The sequence below is a fragment of the Cyprinodon tularosa genome, unplaced genomic scaffold, assembly GCF_016077235.1.
Source record: "Cyprinodon tularosa strain WSP-4 unplaced genomic scaffold, ASM1607723v1 ctg37, whole genome shotgun sequence".
NCBI lineage: Eukaryota > Metazoa > Chordata > Actinopteri > Cyprinodontiformes > Cyprinodontidae > Cyprinodon > Cyprinodon tularosa.
Window position 1 is genome coordinate 3153312 of NW_024039085.1, and position 16461 is coordinate 3169772.

The 16461-nt window shown below is 36.9% G+C and overlaps 1 protein-coding gene across 1 annotated transcript in view; it reads right to left on the minus strand.

The window, feature by feature from the left end:
• The window catches only part of eys (eyes shut homolog), a 248419-nt gene that overhangs the window by 27838 nt on the left and 204120 nt on the right, over positions 1–16461 (minus strand). Inside the window, exon 43 of the mRNA XM_038296242.1 lies at positions 9858–10081. Within this exon, the coding sequence (XP_038152170.1) occupies positions 9858–10081 (224 nt within the window). The remainder of the gene's footprint in view (positions 1–9857; positions 10082–16461) is intronic.

Here is a 16461-nt window from a genome sequence, read left to right on the forward strand (position 1 = left end):
GTTTTTTTTGGTGAAAATATATATATAAAAAAAAGATAAAAGAAGTGTGGCTTTGTATTTGAATTCAGCTCATTGAATCAGATGTACAACTGCAAGTTATTGGGGTATGTCTACCAAGTGTGAACATTTAAAGACTGGAATTTTCATTAATCACCTTTTAAAAGACAGATCAATCCCAGTCAGATTGGATTAGGAGAATTTTTTAACCTCAATTTTCAAGTCTTGACTAATTCAATTGGTTTAGGTCTAGAAATGATCTAGGCCACCAACACATGAATGCTGTTTAACCTAAAACATCCCATTGTAGCTCTGATTATGTGTTCAAAGGTGTTCATCCTAGAATAAACTCAACCTTCATTTCAGTTTTAATTCTTTTGCAGCCTTTCACAGGTTTGTTCTCAATGATTTCCTTACATTTATCTCTATCCTTGTACACATTAAAAAGAGACTTTACCAGTTGTTTCAAGTAACAAAGTACAAGTACTTTGTTACCTTACATAAGTAGAAATGTTGGCTATCTATACTGGACTGGAGTAATTAGTAATGACTGGAGTAAAACTTTTTACTTTGACTTCTTAATTTTTTATTTTATTTTATTTTTTACAATTATTACTACTTTCTACTCCTTACACTTTAAAAATAGACCAATTGGTTTTGTTTCATTTAAGCTAATTTTCATTATGGACTGTTGGTATTTAAAAAAAAAAATGGTTGAATCAAATACTTAATTCAGGCTTATAAAGGTAGCATGAAAAAATATTTTTTTGCAGGATCAATTTTGAAAGGTTTTCTTGCGGCCAAATTAAAGACCTATACAGTATCATTATGAAAGCATTATGCACACACAACAAAGTCAAGTTTTAGAGCCAGATCAATTTAATGTCCCATGCATGATTAATCATGCAGCGAGTCATAATATAAATATATAAGAAATGCTGATGAAGTTTCTCAATCATCCAGGTCATAGTCATTCCGTAAAAATTCAAAAAATATCCACTGGATTTGGTTTCCAAGATTTGAAGACTTTTCGCCACGTGGCGAATATTTTTTTTAATTTTTATGGAAAAAATATATAAGAAAGCAAAATTTAACTAGAGGGCATGGCATCGGTGCAACAATTACAGCCATATACAATCAGATAAAATCTAATAAAGATATGCCTAGCCTAAGCAGTGAACTATATACAATTTAATAAATAAGTCACAACTAATGCTAAATTTATCACTTCAAGATTAAACCAAAGCTCACTGAGCAATCACAGTGGCTAAAAATGCATAAAACACTGTTGCCATCGGTGATGAAAAGAAAGATCCTCAACCCTAAGTCATCCTCAACACACCTTTTGCCTAAACTAAGAAGGGAAATATCACTTGGAATAAATTTAGATTTTATTATCACATGTAACTTGTGTTGAAGATGACTTTATTTTTATTTTATTTTCTGTTTGAAATAGGTGTTATATCTGTTAATTTATATATCTTTTCACTTTATGTGAATGTAAGCCAAATGGACATTCTTATGTTGACTTATGATGACCAGTGAAAGTTTAACATATCCTTATATGGTAATGCTGACTTGGTGGTTTGAGGGTGGCACCTCCTTGACTGTCGGATTAAATTGGAAAGAATGCAGACTCTGGGCCATTTGTGCTGGATCCTTAGCTGAATGGTCAATATGTAAAATGCCTATGATGAAAGAGATCTTCCTCTGCAATTTTGCTTATACAGTAGTAGCCATTCAAAATTTCAACATATTCCTTGATGGGCCCTTGGCTGGTACTTGGCTGGTTCTCGACTAGTCCCCTACAATTCCTTTTTAAACATCAATCTTTGTACTAAAATAATCTTTCTGTCATGACTTGTGGATGTTAAGACCTAAAGAGAAGAGTTATCTCCTGGTCACACCTTGTAATTCAGTAAAAGGGTGGATTCAGAGTAAAAAAATGTGCACTCCCAGGAGAAGGCTGGAAGTTGGATGGGATTTTGCTGGGAGCTGCAAGGAAGTGGGCTGCCATGTTTTTGTTAACCATGACTAGAATTAATTATATTAATGCTTAAACATGTTTCCTTGTTTTTGTACACTATCTGAGAAACATACATCCACGGATTTGGACCAACTAAATAAAATGATGATCCAACACTTGCTCTGAACTGAAGGGAGCCTGTAAAGTCTATTAACCCTTATGTTACATTCAGACCGCAAGCAGCAGGAGCAGCAAAAACATGCAGGCTGCTTAATTTTTTATGCTTGTACAAGTTTAGTTCTGAAGTGCAGCTGAAGCATCTTTGCTGCTCTAGTGGTGCAGACCAAAAGTGATTCTGATGTGCGTTAGGCGGTGCTACCCTAATAACAATAGCAGATATATTTGTTGTGATCAGTGGGTAAAAAGTAGTTTTAATATGTTTTTAAGTGAGAAAGTCCACCTGAAAACTTCATCTGTGCAGTCAGTTCACCCAGATTACCATCCTGGCTTCGATATTATCTCGCTGTCGGAGCCGTAGTATCCGTGGTACCCTGTCAATAGGAATCCCGTTCAACAGTTTCCTTTGGACCAATTGCCTCTTTGCGGTTTCAGCTACTGTTCACAGTGGCTGGAAGGCCTTTTTCATATACGTAATCCAAACTGGAGGCACCATTATAACGAAAGGGAACATATTTTGTCGGCAGGTTTTGACATTTTAAGTTAATTTAGGCGTTAATAAACTGTTTCAGAGGAGTGATCATACCGATCTGCATCAGCAGTGCTGTGTTTGTCTCCGTGCCAGCTCCCAGATCAGCTTCTCTGATTGATGTGGTGTGTCAAGCAGCAAAGTTAAATTTTTCCTACTCCATCAGCTGCTGCTACTGAAGTACATCACATGCGTCAGATGCTCGGAAGCTAATGACGCGCTGCTTCAGCTGCCTTGATGCACGTCAACCATTGACTTTGCATGTAAACTAGCTGCTTATGCTGCCTCTATTGTGTGCGGTCTGAACGTAGGATTACTCCACGAGTTCTGTCTGTTAAGATTTCGATTTAAGCCTGCCAGGTTATAATCCAGATAAAATTGTCTAAAATGTTGTTACAGTGGAGGAGAGGATGTTCTTTTTTCAGGTGGGTCATCAAAATAAGTGGTCCATGTACTTGTCAGGCATGTTTTTTCTGCCTTCATGATGTTTAGATATCAGATTAAATATACCATAGCAATGTAAGCATTCTTTAAATGATTGAAGATTCTTATCTTTCTGTAGGAGTATTTTACCATATCAATTCCTTAAATGTAAATAATTTCATTACTGCACTCCATGCAGTGTGTGGATGGCAGTTCTCACTGTTGAATTATAAGACTGGCAAGCAACAAGCCTACCTTATAAAGAACATGTTGAATACCCTGTGTGCTTTGAAAAAAATTTTCTCAGGGCATAATGTCATAACTTCTCAATTTCTCACTGCCACGCATACATTGTTAAAAAAGCTTAAGAAAGAAAAAAAAGTTTAAAAATTACAACAGAATTTTCCAATGCCTTGAATGTCATGAATCTTAAGGTCATTTTAGTTTTAAAAGTCACAGGCAGAAACTGTGATGTTAGTATGCTGCTCAAGAGGCATACCAATAGCTGGTTATAAAACGTCTCAGGCTTTTTGGTAATTATTTTTCACCAAGATACAATCATGTCAGTGGTGTAGTTAAATTCAGCCCCTTTGACCAGTGAGCCGGTGGTCCTGCTGAAAATAATCAGTAAGAATAGCAGGTCTCAAAGGGAAGTATTTCTGAGGGCATGACTTGCTTGACTGTCAAGAAAGTGTAAGAGAGTGACTGGCAAGCTGTTTGGAAATACAGACCAGGAGGTCCATTCACTGTCTGACCCAGGCTACACAGAGAGCTACACATAGTAGTAATTTATTAATATCATTTTGCCATCATTTTGCAGCAGATAAACGATTTCCATTCTTTTAGTTTTTTGTCTTGCCTTATCTAGATTGAACTTTATTAAATTCTAATGTTTAAATACGTAAACAAAATACCACAGTAATTATGTTTTTAAACATTTTATAGTGTTAGGTATTAACACAAAAAGTAAATATTAAAAAAGCCATGGTGTTGTAATTGTTGAAAAAAAAAAAACAATAAAATTATATATTTCTCTCTACATTAAAATATGTAAAAGACCTCACTTTCGGTTTCGGTTATTGTATAGTTTAAAGTTTTGTTGGCATTTCTTGGATTTCTTGCAAGCGTTACATCATGGTGCCAAAGAATACATCACAAGACTCTGTGGAGAAGGACAATAGGCTCACCTACCCGGAGAACAAAGTTTCCGACCTAAAACAATACAAAAGGATGGATGATCTTTTCAACACTGGGCTACAGAATAAACCATGATCATTCACTGATGTAGCAGCCACTGACAACTGAGGAGAACCAGGAGAGGTGAACTTTTAGTCTACAGAACAAGAGGTGGTCACCTTTCCAGTCCAATGGGATTGACCTGAACTGTGAACTCATCAAAGCTTGCCGCCCCTGCTGAGGAAAAACTCTAAGGATCAACATGTCATTCTGAGGTTTGTCAATAGAAAGCAAAAAACAGCTGTGCTTCAACAAGAAAGGAAGCTAAGAGGGACTAATGCATACGTCAATGTACGTCTGACAAAGAAATGCCAACATCACCAAAAAGGCCAGGTTCCTGAAAAAGTAAGGGGAAGCCAGGCAACATGTAAGGCAAACTGCAAGGTTTTTCTTAAGCTGAATGGATCACTGGAGAATCAAAGGGTATGGTCATTCGGAGTACAAAGGAGCAGGAGAAATACACCTGAGCCATGCTGGGACATAAGGTAACCCTTACTCACAAATAGGATGACACAATCAGCATTAACCAACTCATTGATATTAGCACATATTACATCAGCAGCTGAGACTATGGATTACAAACCTTTGAAGCTCATAACCTTTAAATATTTGGAGTGTGTGGGCTTAAGCAGGCTCTATAAACCGGTCTCAACTGGTCCCAGCCATCTCCAAAATTTCTAGCTTTGCCACTAATACTACAATCAATAAACCATCTATTTCTGAAATTCAAACTTACATCACTTTGCACCTTTTTTGAAGATCTGTTGTGCACAGAAAAACACATGTGCACCTGTTTTAAGACACACAAACTTTCTGAGGTTCAGGCCCTTAGTGTTTTGTACAGAACACAATATTCCTGGTTCAAAAATTCTTGGATGGGATTTGTCTTCCAGTCCTCTCAAGGCTGCATCAATCCCTGTTGCTAAAAAACCTTTTAGCCACTTTTTATCATTTCGACATCAATGGGCTGGCCCAATAATTATTGCCAGATACACCTGATGGCTAATCCAACCCCGAGCACCACATAGTGCCAATAAAATAGGTGTTAGATTAAATTTCACAACTCTTAGCAGCCCCTGTTTATTTTTGTTCATGTTTGTTCATTAATGTTTTATGAATTTAACATATTAGATCAGAGGTTTTATAAAACTTCCTTTAGCTCCTAAGATAGTAGTATCTTTGAAGTAGAGTGAACTTAGCTTTGTTTAAAGACGACATTCTAAACTCATTAATATTATTGTTGGATATACTTTGTCAGTAATATAATAGCAACACTGATACGTGACACCAAGGGTGTAACTTTGTACCTTTTTTCGGTGGGGACGCTCTAAGGATAGTGGTTAATGGACCTACAGCTACTCAACCCACACAGTTTCACTAGCATTTATACACTATATTGCCAAAAGTATTTGCTCACCCATCCAAATTATTGGAATCAGGTGTTCCAATCACTTCCATGGCCACAGGTGTATAAATTCAAGCACCTAGGCATGCAGACTGTTTTTACAAACATTTGTGAAAGAATGGGTCGCTCTCAGGAGCTCGGTGAATTCCAGCGTGGAACTGTGATAGGATGCCACCTGTGCAACAAATCCAGTCGTGAAATTTCCTCGCTCCTAAATATTCCACAGTCAACTGTCAGCTGTATTATAAGAAAATGGAAGTGTTTGGGAACGACAGCAACTCAGCCACGAAGAGGTAGGCCACGTAAACTGACGGAGCGGGGTCAGCGGATGCTGACGCGCATAGTGCGAAGAGGTCGCCAACTTTCTGCAGAGTCAATCACTACAGACCTCCAAACTTCATGTAGCTCAAGAACAGTGCGCAGAGAGCTTCATGGAATGGGTTTCCATGGTCGAGCAGCTGCATCCAAGCCATACATCACCAAGTGCAATGCAAAGCGTCGGATGCGGTGGTGTAAAGCACGCCGCCACTGGACTCTAGAGCAGTGGAGACGCGTTCTCTGGAGTGACGAATCGCGCTTCTCCATCTGGCAATCTGATGGACGGGTCTGGGTTTGGCGGTTGCCAGGAGAACGGTACTTGTCTGACTGCATTGTGCCAAGTGTAAAGTTTGGTGGAGGGGGGATTATGGTGTGGGGTTGTTTTTCAGGAGCTGGGCTTGGCCCCTTAGTTCCAGTGAAAGGAACTCTGAATGCTTCAGCATACCAAGACATTTTGGACAATTCCATGCTCCCAACTTTGTGGGAACAGTTTGGAGCTGGCCCCTTCCTCTTCCAACATGACTGTGCACCAGTGCACAAAGCAAGGTCCATAAAGACATGGATGACAGAGTCTGGTGTGGATGAACTTGACTGGCCTGCACAGAGTCCTGACCTCAACCCGATAGAACACCTTTGGGATGAATTAGAGCGGAGAGTGAGAGCCAGGCCTTCTCGTCCAACATCAGTGTGCGACCTCACAAATGCGCTTCTGGAAGAATGGTCAAAAATTCCCATAAACACACTCCTAAACCTTGTGGACAGCCTTCCCAGAAGAGTTGAAGCTGTTCTAGCTGCAAAGGGTGGACCGACGTCATATTGAACCCTATGGATTAGGAACGGGATGTCAATTAAGCTCATATGTGAGTCAAGGCAGGTGAGCAAATACTTTTGGCAATATAGTGTATTTTCCAAAAATTAGTTAAAACATATATTTATTGAATGCTTTCCTATTGTTGAGCACAGAAGAGAACCACTGATAACACTGATATTTATAGTTATAGACAGATGCCTGCCTTTAGAGCATTATTTATAAAGGGCTCAGAAATATTAATGTATAAAAAAATGACAAATAACACCCAAAATCGATGCCAGCAGCAATATATATCATGCATCCCTAGTATGGATACAACTTCAATTCCGTCCATCCACACATGGCTTCACTTTAAGCTGCATCAGTGATTATCCTCCCTCACAAGCAGCAAAATCAAATTTAGAAATTTGTCCAATATGTTGTTGACAGCGAATGTCTATCTTATGAACCTTATATTTCAAAAATCATTTATATACTGATTTTTATTATTTGGGCTTTAATTCTTGCAGGTTTCTTATATTTTAATTTGACGTGTCTCGTGTGAGTCTGGCTGTCTCTGGGTTGACTGGCACAGCTATTTCTGGGTCTTGTTCAACTACAAAAGACATGTTGAATTTTCTTATAGCAATGAGTATTTTTTCTTGTAAATTTGGAGATATATTTTATTGCATGTTGCATATCCCAGTAAATCTGTTTCACCTTTAAATCAGCAGCTGTCCCTAATTGTGTCTCTGCTCTGCTTAAAACAGATTTATGAACCTGTCTACCAATATAATGATGCAAGAGAAAATCATTTTCAAGATATCTACAAGCTCTGCAGTCTGATTCTCTGTTCAATAGGAAAACAACAGATATGTGTTCATTCTAATCTGGAACTCTGAGTAATGGTCCTGAGAAGCCTAGCTTTTTTAACTTATATAACTGTAAACTCTGTTGTCATTTTTAGCTTAAAAAGCTCTGTATGTATAACTAACAGATTTTTTGGTGGCATCTCTAATTTTCTCTAACCAACCAGTCTCCTACATTTTACTTAAACATATATCAAAGTAGCTGCGGGTTAAAATTCTCAGAGTGCTGCTGTGTGTCTCTCCTCCTCCACGTAGCGACTCTGTACGCAGTGTATAGCCACCCCAAATCGTATTTGTCCCAAAGTAACAGATCCCATGATATTTCACAGAGAGGTGGGACTCGATAGCGGAGAGCGAGGAAAAAACACGGACTGAAAATGCTCTGAACACAGTTAGTTGCCCCCCACCCCAGTTACTGTTGGCCAAAGTAAATCAGCGGAAAAAGTGGAAATTATTGGTGGGGACTGTTCCCTCCATGCCCAAGGTTTGGTCGGGACATGTCCACCACAGTCCTTCAGAAAGTTACGCACAATAAAATAAAGATGTCTTCACAAATGTGTAGTTCATAATCTTACTTCTATCTTCGTGTGTCTTAGAGATATACATCCTGCAGAATGTTGCCACCTGTTTACTTTCTAATACTTGCTCTGAAGGAGGCACAAGGGGATTCCATTAGCATTAGAACCTCAGCAAGGAACTCACAGTGAGGGAGCAAAGGATCCAGGTGCAAGCTGCACTACACAGATCATAAGTACATTTGTTCATCAGAAAAACAATGCAGTTGTTTAATTTGCCACTCTCTTAGTCCACAGATGTTACCTTTTATAACTTTTGACTGTACAGGTGTTCTTCTTTCATCTGTTGAATTAATATCTTTTGATTTTTTACAGTTTTTTTTTGTCAGAGAGCAGCACTTACTGGCACACATACAGTATGTGAGAGCTTTTCTTGAAAACAGTTGTCACCTTTGTTACTGTAAGACATCTGTTCTGTGAACTGTACCTGTGGTTCATATGTGTCACAAATATCAAACATGAAAAAGCAGCATATAAAAAATAAGGAGGCCATAATCCTCGGGTACCAATTGCTTGTTCTTGTAGAAAAAAATTACCTTAACATCTGTTAGGCATTAGGAAACAAATACAATTCGCTACCCACTTAGTTTCCCATTTATATTCCTACCTGCTTTGATAGACAGAGAGCCAAATGAAAAGATGACAGCACCAAAATAACCTAAAGTGAACCTCAGATAAAAATCCCCATTCATCCTATTATGTTGTGGAAGTGCAATCTAGGGATAGCAATACAATAAGCAGATTCCTGCAAACTCCGGATGACCCAAGCACAAAGTGTGGTTGAAAGGGATAATGCAGTAACACTTATTCATCATCCACATAATTGCATGGCTCTCACTCTCCTACATGACAATCCAATGTGACCATTGGGTCGTAATTGGTATTCTTAAAGCCATTCATATTCCAATATTCATAGTGCCCTTTCTCATTTCCTGTTTAATAAATGCAACTGTTAATTGATAGTGTCAAAACACAATGAAGAAGGCATTTAGAGTAGCTATTTCCTAGATTGCCAAAGGTTAAAGAGCATCATGCACAGTTAATGGATACTTAAAAAGACAGGCCAGATTGCTAGAGAGTAATAGCAGACTGATTAGGTCAAGTGCTAAGGGTAAAAATGAAGAAAAAATGCTGGAAAAAACAGTTATCTTGGTGGATGACAACACTATCATGAATGGAAACTGTTTTATAAAAAACAACAGTTGTTTTTAATCTTAATGAGGAACACAGATGCAACACATTCAAAAGCTACACTTGTGACTGGATTTCTTTAAAGCCACATAAATTATGAATGACAGAGCGACTGCCATTTTAACAACACACATATATATATATATATATATATATATATATATATATATATATATATATATATATTTTTTTTTTTTTTTATCATAGTAATATTATTGTATATAGGATGTGGCAAGTCAGTGATTCGGACTAACTCATGGAAAGGCACTTTTTTAAAACAGTGAAGCCTAAAATTACTCATAAAACAGAAATAACTTTTTTTTCTTTTTACATTTCAGCACCTTAAATAATGTTTTGTTAAAAGGGGATCTGATACTGCACCTGACACATGTTCCTCCATTGCGGCAGGGAAGGTGTTGGCATACGGGTGGGTCACAGTTCTTGATGTTCCTCCCCTTCACTGCTTCACCCACCAGGTCAATCTCCACTGAGTTGACCTGAAATTCCTTGATGCAGCCAATGAATCTCCTCTGCTCTTTTCCTCTTTCACCATGCCGCTCCCAGTGGGATGAAACATCCCCAAGAAAAATGGGTCCAAATGTCCTCTGCAAAGAACATACGAAATCTTAAAAGTGATTTTTCCTCAATAAATTAGTCTTTGAAGTTAGAAAATACTGTGTGTAACAGTCAGGGGTGTTGCACCAGTGGGGGCGTGGGTGTTAAAACACTCACACTTTGGGTTGTAAGATGGTTTTATTTTCACACTTTTTTTCCAACAGCAGTCTGTTTCCTCTGTTTTGCCTTCACTATATTTGCCCCATCCCTCTTGTTCCTCACCTCCCTGTCCTGTTGCTCCCGAAAAATTAACACTGGCTGCTGATTGGCTGCTCTACCTTAAGTCCTGCCTCTTGTTTTGCGTTTGTCGTCATTTATCTTGTGTTGGGAAAACACCAAAACGAGAACTTCCTCAAATTAAATCCTCAAGATGCTAACATATACTTTCTCCAGACGTGCTAGCATATTACACATGAAAAAAAGTCTCAGTCATGTTAATCAGATTCATGGCACTGTTAAGATTTTACTTGTCTTTGTTACTTAATATAACCAAGATATTGAAAAATTATAATACTGATAGCTTAGTTAAAGAGAAACCCTGCAAGTGATATTAATGTAAATAAAAGCCTGTTTCAATGGTAAAACAAAAAATCAAACAAACAAAAAATATTTCTTAAAATAAACTTTTCAGTTTAAGTTTAGCCATAAAGTATCTCGTCTGAGTAATGAGGCAGGGCATTGTTGGCCTAGTGGGTTTAGAACAGTGTGCTTGTGCTCTGAAAAGGTTGCAAGTGCCTGGTTTGATTCCCACAATCTCCACTCTGGGTTCCTGAGCAAGACCCTTGACCCCTGATTGTTCCCCGGACGCTGCACAATGGCAGCCCACTGCTCCCCACGCGGATGGGTTAAATGCAGAGGTAAATCTCTCCAATGTGAGATCAATAAAGTTCAATCATTATTGGGTACTCAAGAGTACAAAAATATTTGGTGAAAAGCAGCTATAAGTAATTGAAGATCTGATTTTATATTGGCAAAATGGTGTAAAGTAGCATAAAACATAAAGATATTTTATATAGTTTATCCCAAAGGGAAATTAAGTCTTATAATAACGTATGGGCTATTTCTTCCAACAAGTTTTAAATAGATTTTTTTATTCATACCTTCTCACATTTCCATGTTTGTGGCATGAAAATTGAACTGAGGCCCAGTTCAATAAGACACTATAGAAAAGAAAGGGAAAAAGATTAAACCTAATTATGTGTGGCTCGAATTTAGCAATCTAACAACTGCATGATAGAAACTGTTTCTGAGTCTATGAGTCTTGTTCTGCAGGCTTCTCAGCTGCCTTCCAGAGGAGAGGCCCAGAGAGTCTATTCTTTCACATCAGAACAGTAGCTTTTTACCAGTCCACTGTTCATCTTGAACAGTGGACTGGTTTAGGGGAAAAAATACAATATTGTTAATTTAGGTTAAAAACACCTTTAATCAAAGAGAGCAATGAGTCCTTTGCATCACTGTTTAAAAATGTTAGTCCACACTTTGCAAAATGAAAAAAAAATGCCTACATTTAGCTGAATTGTGCTTGAGCATTACTATATGTTTTCTTTTAAAATATTTGGTAAAAAGCAGAATTACCTATTCAACCAATTATGTCAAGACCCTTAGTTTAAGCACCAAATTTGCCACACACCGATATTTCCTGTCAGTTTAACTAATTGTGAAATGTTGTCAAGCCAAATATAAAAAGGCACACACATTCTAGAAACATTTTATTTTCCTGTCAGTTTACAGAATATATTTCATAATGTCCAAAAGATCATAAAGATCTTTTTGGGTTATTATTTTATTTTATTTTTGAATTTGCTGGAGTTTTCACCTTCAAACTCTACTATAGATGACATTCTTGCCCAGGCTCTTTCCTACTGATGAATTTCAAACACTGACTTTAACTGAGGCATGTGAAGCCTGTGAGGCCTGTGGTGCCTTAGATGTTGTTTGGAGTTCTTTTGTGAAACTCGTCGATGAGTCATTTTTGCTCTCTTGGAGACAGGACACTCCTGGGTATGTTCAGAACTGCTCTATGTTTTTCAATCGGGGAATAATGACTCACAGATTTTCGATGAAGGCCCAAAGCTTTATCAATGACTTTGGGTATGTTCCAAACTGAAAGGTCTTTGTTTTGTGTTCTTTTATTTCTTGATGTCTTTTCACCTACATAACATTGATGAACAGGGATTTCTTGTTCTGATGTCTCTAGCTATTTTTAAGCTTTGTAGTTGACTGACGAAATTAAATTAGCTGATTTAAAAAACACTTTTATAAATGACAATAAAGTTCTCAGTCACTTTTTAACAAAGTTTTTTTTTCCTTTTAAGTCAAATCATAACCTCAACCTCAAACTCCATGTTGTGTTCATGCTTTCCACCATATTTTCTTTTTTACAATCTGAAACATTTCAGTGTGCCTAAAAAGGATGAACAAATTAACATTTGCAAATTACTTTTTATGGCACTCCGGCTAAACAAATTAAAACAGATATCTCACTTGGATGGTAAACAAGAAGAAGCCTTTCAAAAACAAACTTCAAAAGTTTAGAGAATGTGGAAAGGTCTCTATCATAAGTAAATTATAGAAAGCAGCAGAGGAGGTGTTGGTGGAGGGTCACTAAAGTGTCTACATGACTACATAATTATTTAGGATGTCTGCTTAATGCAAGCTTTTGGTGACCTGACCACTGGTCATCTGAAAGCACATAAATACATGAACGGCAGGATTCATGGGAATGCTATGTTCATTCATCACATGGTTAAGAGCCCTCAGAGTATCTTTAATAAAGCTTAAGTGTCAAATAAACCAAGCTTTGAGCCTGGGAAAATTTTACAATAAGCAAAGCTTTATTTGTGTGATACAATCAGTGATGAGCTGCTGCAGTTGTATAATAAAGATGCACTGCTGAATGAATTTATGGCCCCTTCAAGTATGTTTACCATGTTTATGAGAAAAGTCCATTTCAAATGCTCACTTATGCAATATTCATGACTTTGTAAGTGGACCGACAGCAAAAGAGTTCGTAGGAGCTCTATGCTCATTTTTAAAATTTCATCTTTAGGCAGCACTTGTAATCGACTATGCAGATATGCTGCATGGGTAACAAATGGTCTTCTGCTTATGAAAACAAACACTTAAAATAAACGAGGGAGAAAAAAAACTGTCATAAATACTGACTGAAAATGTACAGCAGCAGATATTTTAAAATTCAAGGTCTTTGATGTTTCGCTTTCTCCACGAGGACAACTTGATTTCTGTACGTAATATTGAGAAAACAGGGTTTTAAAAGAGTGTGGAGAAGTATTTTCTTCAAGTAAAGAGAGTCCTTGAAGAGAGTTTTCTCACTCTCTTAAGTGGTTTGAAATTCTATTAACACTTTCACCTTGGCCACAGTGTACTTTACAATATATGAATAATGTTTAGCTGTTTTGTGCTGCCTTATCCTGAATTAAAAACCATTAGCTATATGTAGGCCTGGATAATATGTAGAACATATATTGTTATAGCACCCTCTGTTTGTAACAATTCATTTACAATGTTGTCTTGAGTTCATACTTTTCATGCCATTGATCTATTTAGCCCTTTTGATGGAGTCTATATGCATTTAAATGCCCAGACCTGACACACATCATATTTCCCAAGATACCAAAGGTCACAGAGAGAGTCAGAAGCATAATTTGCACTCAAAGGATGTAGCCTTAGCCATACATTTTCTGAGACACGTGTAATCATTCTTTGACACTTGTAAAATCAATTGGTGTATGAATGAATGCTATAAACTACTTGTGCTCTGTGGACCCTTGTGAAACATTAGTATCAATACAAGCTGAGAGTTTTACTACTTTGAATAATTATTTTCAATTTGAAAGTAATGACAGAATTTGACCTCAATTAGTGGGAAGTATATCATTTTCAATTCAGCCTGATTTTGTATAACGACACATTACTGCAACGTAAAATTAGCCATAGCAACATTAACTGCTCGATTAATGATTAACAAAATAACAATTCATTTTTAAAAGATGTCCCTTCTTTATTTTTGGAAATTTCAAATTTCCAAAAGTAAACAGAAATGCTTTTTACTTTTAAACGATTTCACCAAAATAAATTTAACATTTTAAACATTTAAGTAACTTTTCAACCGTCAATGAATATTTTCGTACTTTTGTGATTTTATGTCGACTTAAAACCACTTCACTGATACCTCTGTCATAGTCTGAGGGGGTCTGTATTGCTTTCACTGGCACAAAGAAACTTTGAGGAGGATGGCAATAACCATGTCACAGAAATCTACTACAAATGTGCAGACTACTTTACTGCATATGTCATTTCACCATTTCTGCATTCGTTGTAAAGATGCGACAAAATGTCCCTGAAAGACTGACTGTGTTCCGAATGTCTGCCCCGTAGGGGTTCCACCATTTTTTTTTTGTCCAAATGTCTAGTGGATAAAAAAGTAGTGGATCCAACAATTAGATGAGCAGAAATATTCCAGAATGTTTTGCAACAGCCTTTTTCGCAAAGCATCATGGGATTTGTTTTGGGGAGGAGAAAGTACAAATATGAGGGGAAGGGACCGTACGGGGAGCCGGTGTCACGTGACCGTCGGGAAGCAAAAAGTAGTGATCATCTGGGCAGTTAACTGAGTTCACTATAAAGTCTATTAAGCCCCCCGCTCTATATAGTGATTAAGGGCTTAAAGGTGGTGTTCGGACACAGCCTGTATATTGGTGCAAATTGAGCAGGGTTGATATTCCGGCAATGCGGCACCTATCAAACATAACATTATATTTAACTGTTTCAAGGCTCTAATCTCATCTGCATATCAGTCGCTGATGAGTCGAAGGACGTGGCTGCAGTGCAGGAATAAGGTACAAAACTGAAGTTAAATGTTTCTTATTTTTAACATCGTCATATGACAGTGTTTGATTACAGATAGATTCATTACCCGCAGGTTAGCCCAATTATGGTGAAAAATTAATGGGATTTGATCTTTCTTTACGCCCCCTAATATCCAAGATGTGTAATGGTGCAGGAGAAACCACGCTGTCACTGGCCTAGTGTTGCAAATTCAAACTGACTTATGGAACACCTAAAATGAAAAAGCAATTTGCTTGTAGTTCTCAGTATTTTTCTGCTTTACAACTATTTGTCTTAAAGAAGGAAATGAAAAGAAAGTGTGTTTGATATTTAATTTATGAGTCAAAAAATTTAGTTTTGACTTTAAAATTCAAAATTAATTTTGATCACTTTTTTTGACCTTTTAAAAAGAAAATGAGTGAGCAGTTGAGGTTATATATTGCTAATTTTATACACAAGTTAAAAAAATGCTGCTATGACTCATAAATGAAAAGGAATTTTTGGTAATGCGTTTTAATATAAATCTGACATTTCAAAATTAATTTTGAAATGTCAGTTTTTGCCGGACATTTTTACACACTGAATGCCAAATGTTATTTTATTTATCATTTTCATTATTTACAAAAAGGAGCAGTCTTTTATTTGGATAATTTTTTTAATGTTATTTATTAATCAAGAAATACAGATTTATTTTGAAAATTTAAAAGGATTTCTATTAGTCCATCTTAATTAGAAAATCAGGAAACATTTGCTTCCATATTTGCTGTGGTCTATCAGCAAAACTTATAACAGCACTCAGGTTTTGTTGGACAGCTTCATCTATAACACTGCTCTGCATTTAAGAATGATTTTACAATTACCTACAAAATATATATATATATGACTAAGGGGAGACATTTTCAACTGACTTCAGCATTGTTGATCACTGTTTGCTATTAGAAACTACAAAGATTAATCCCTGTGGGGATTCCTATCAGGGATGGTAGTTTCTGCCATCTGCTGACGTCTCCCACTGTGTGTAAGTAAGCTTTGATAAAAATGACTGTCAAAACGAGCTTTCCTTTCTGCTTACACTTCAATGCTTTGGTGCTAATTTGATCCTTTTGGAACACCCTAGTATTATAGGAAATAGTTGTTAACATTGTTTTTCTCTCGGTAAACTCTTCTGCACTAAAGAGTGGTTGTTGCACAGACATGTGGTCCATTCACTAATTAATGTAACAAAAACATAGGCTCTTTAGTTTACAACTTATTTCAATGTTAAATTTCAGATATATTTGTAATAAATCTAAACTGAAAGGGGTTCTCTAATTCAGAAGACATTTGACCGCTATTCACATAGCAGAAGAGAGACATTAGGAAGGTTCATATTGTACGTAATCACGGCCACTCTCATCCATTATTAATTCATTTATGCTTGCTATTACACTCTGATCTAATTGAATATCAAACTGCCCAGTAAATTAATAAAACTAGAAACTCATACCAGACAGAACTCCAAAATTTCTTGTTGAGGGGGCGG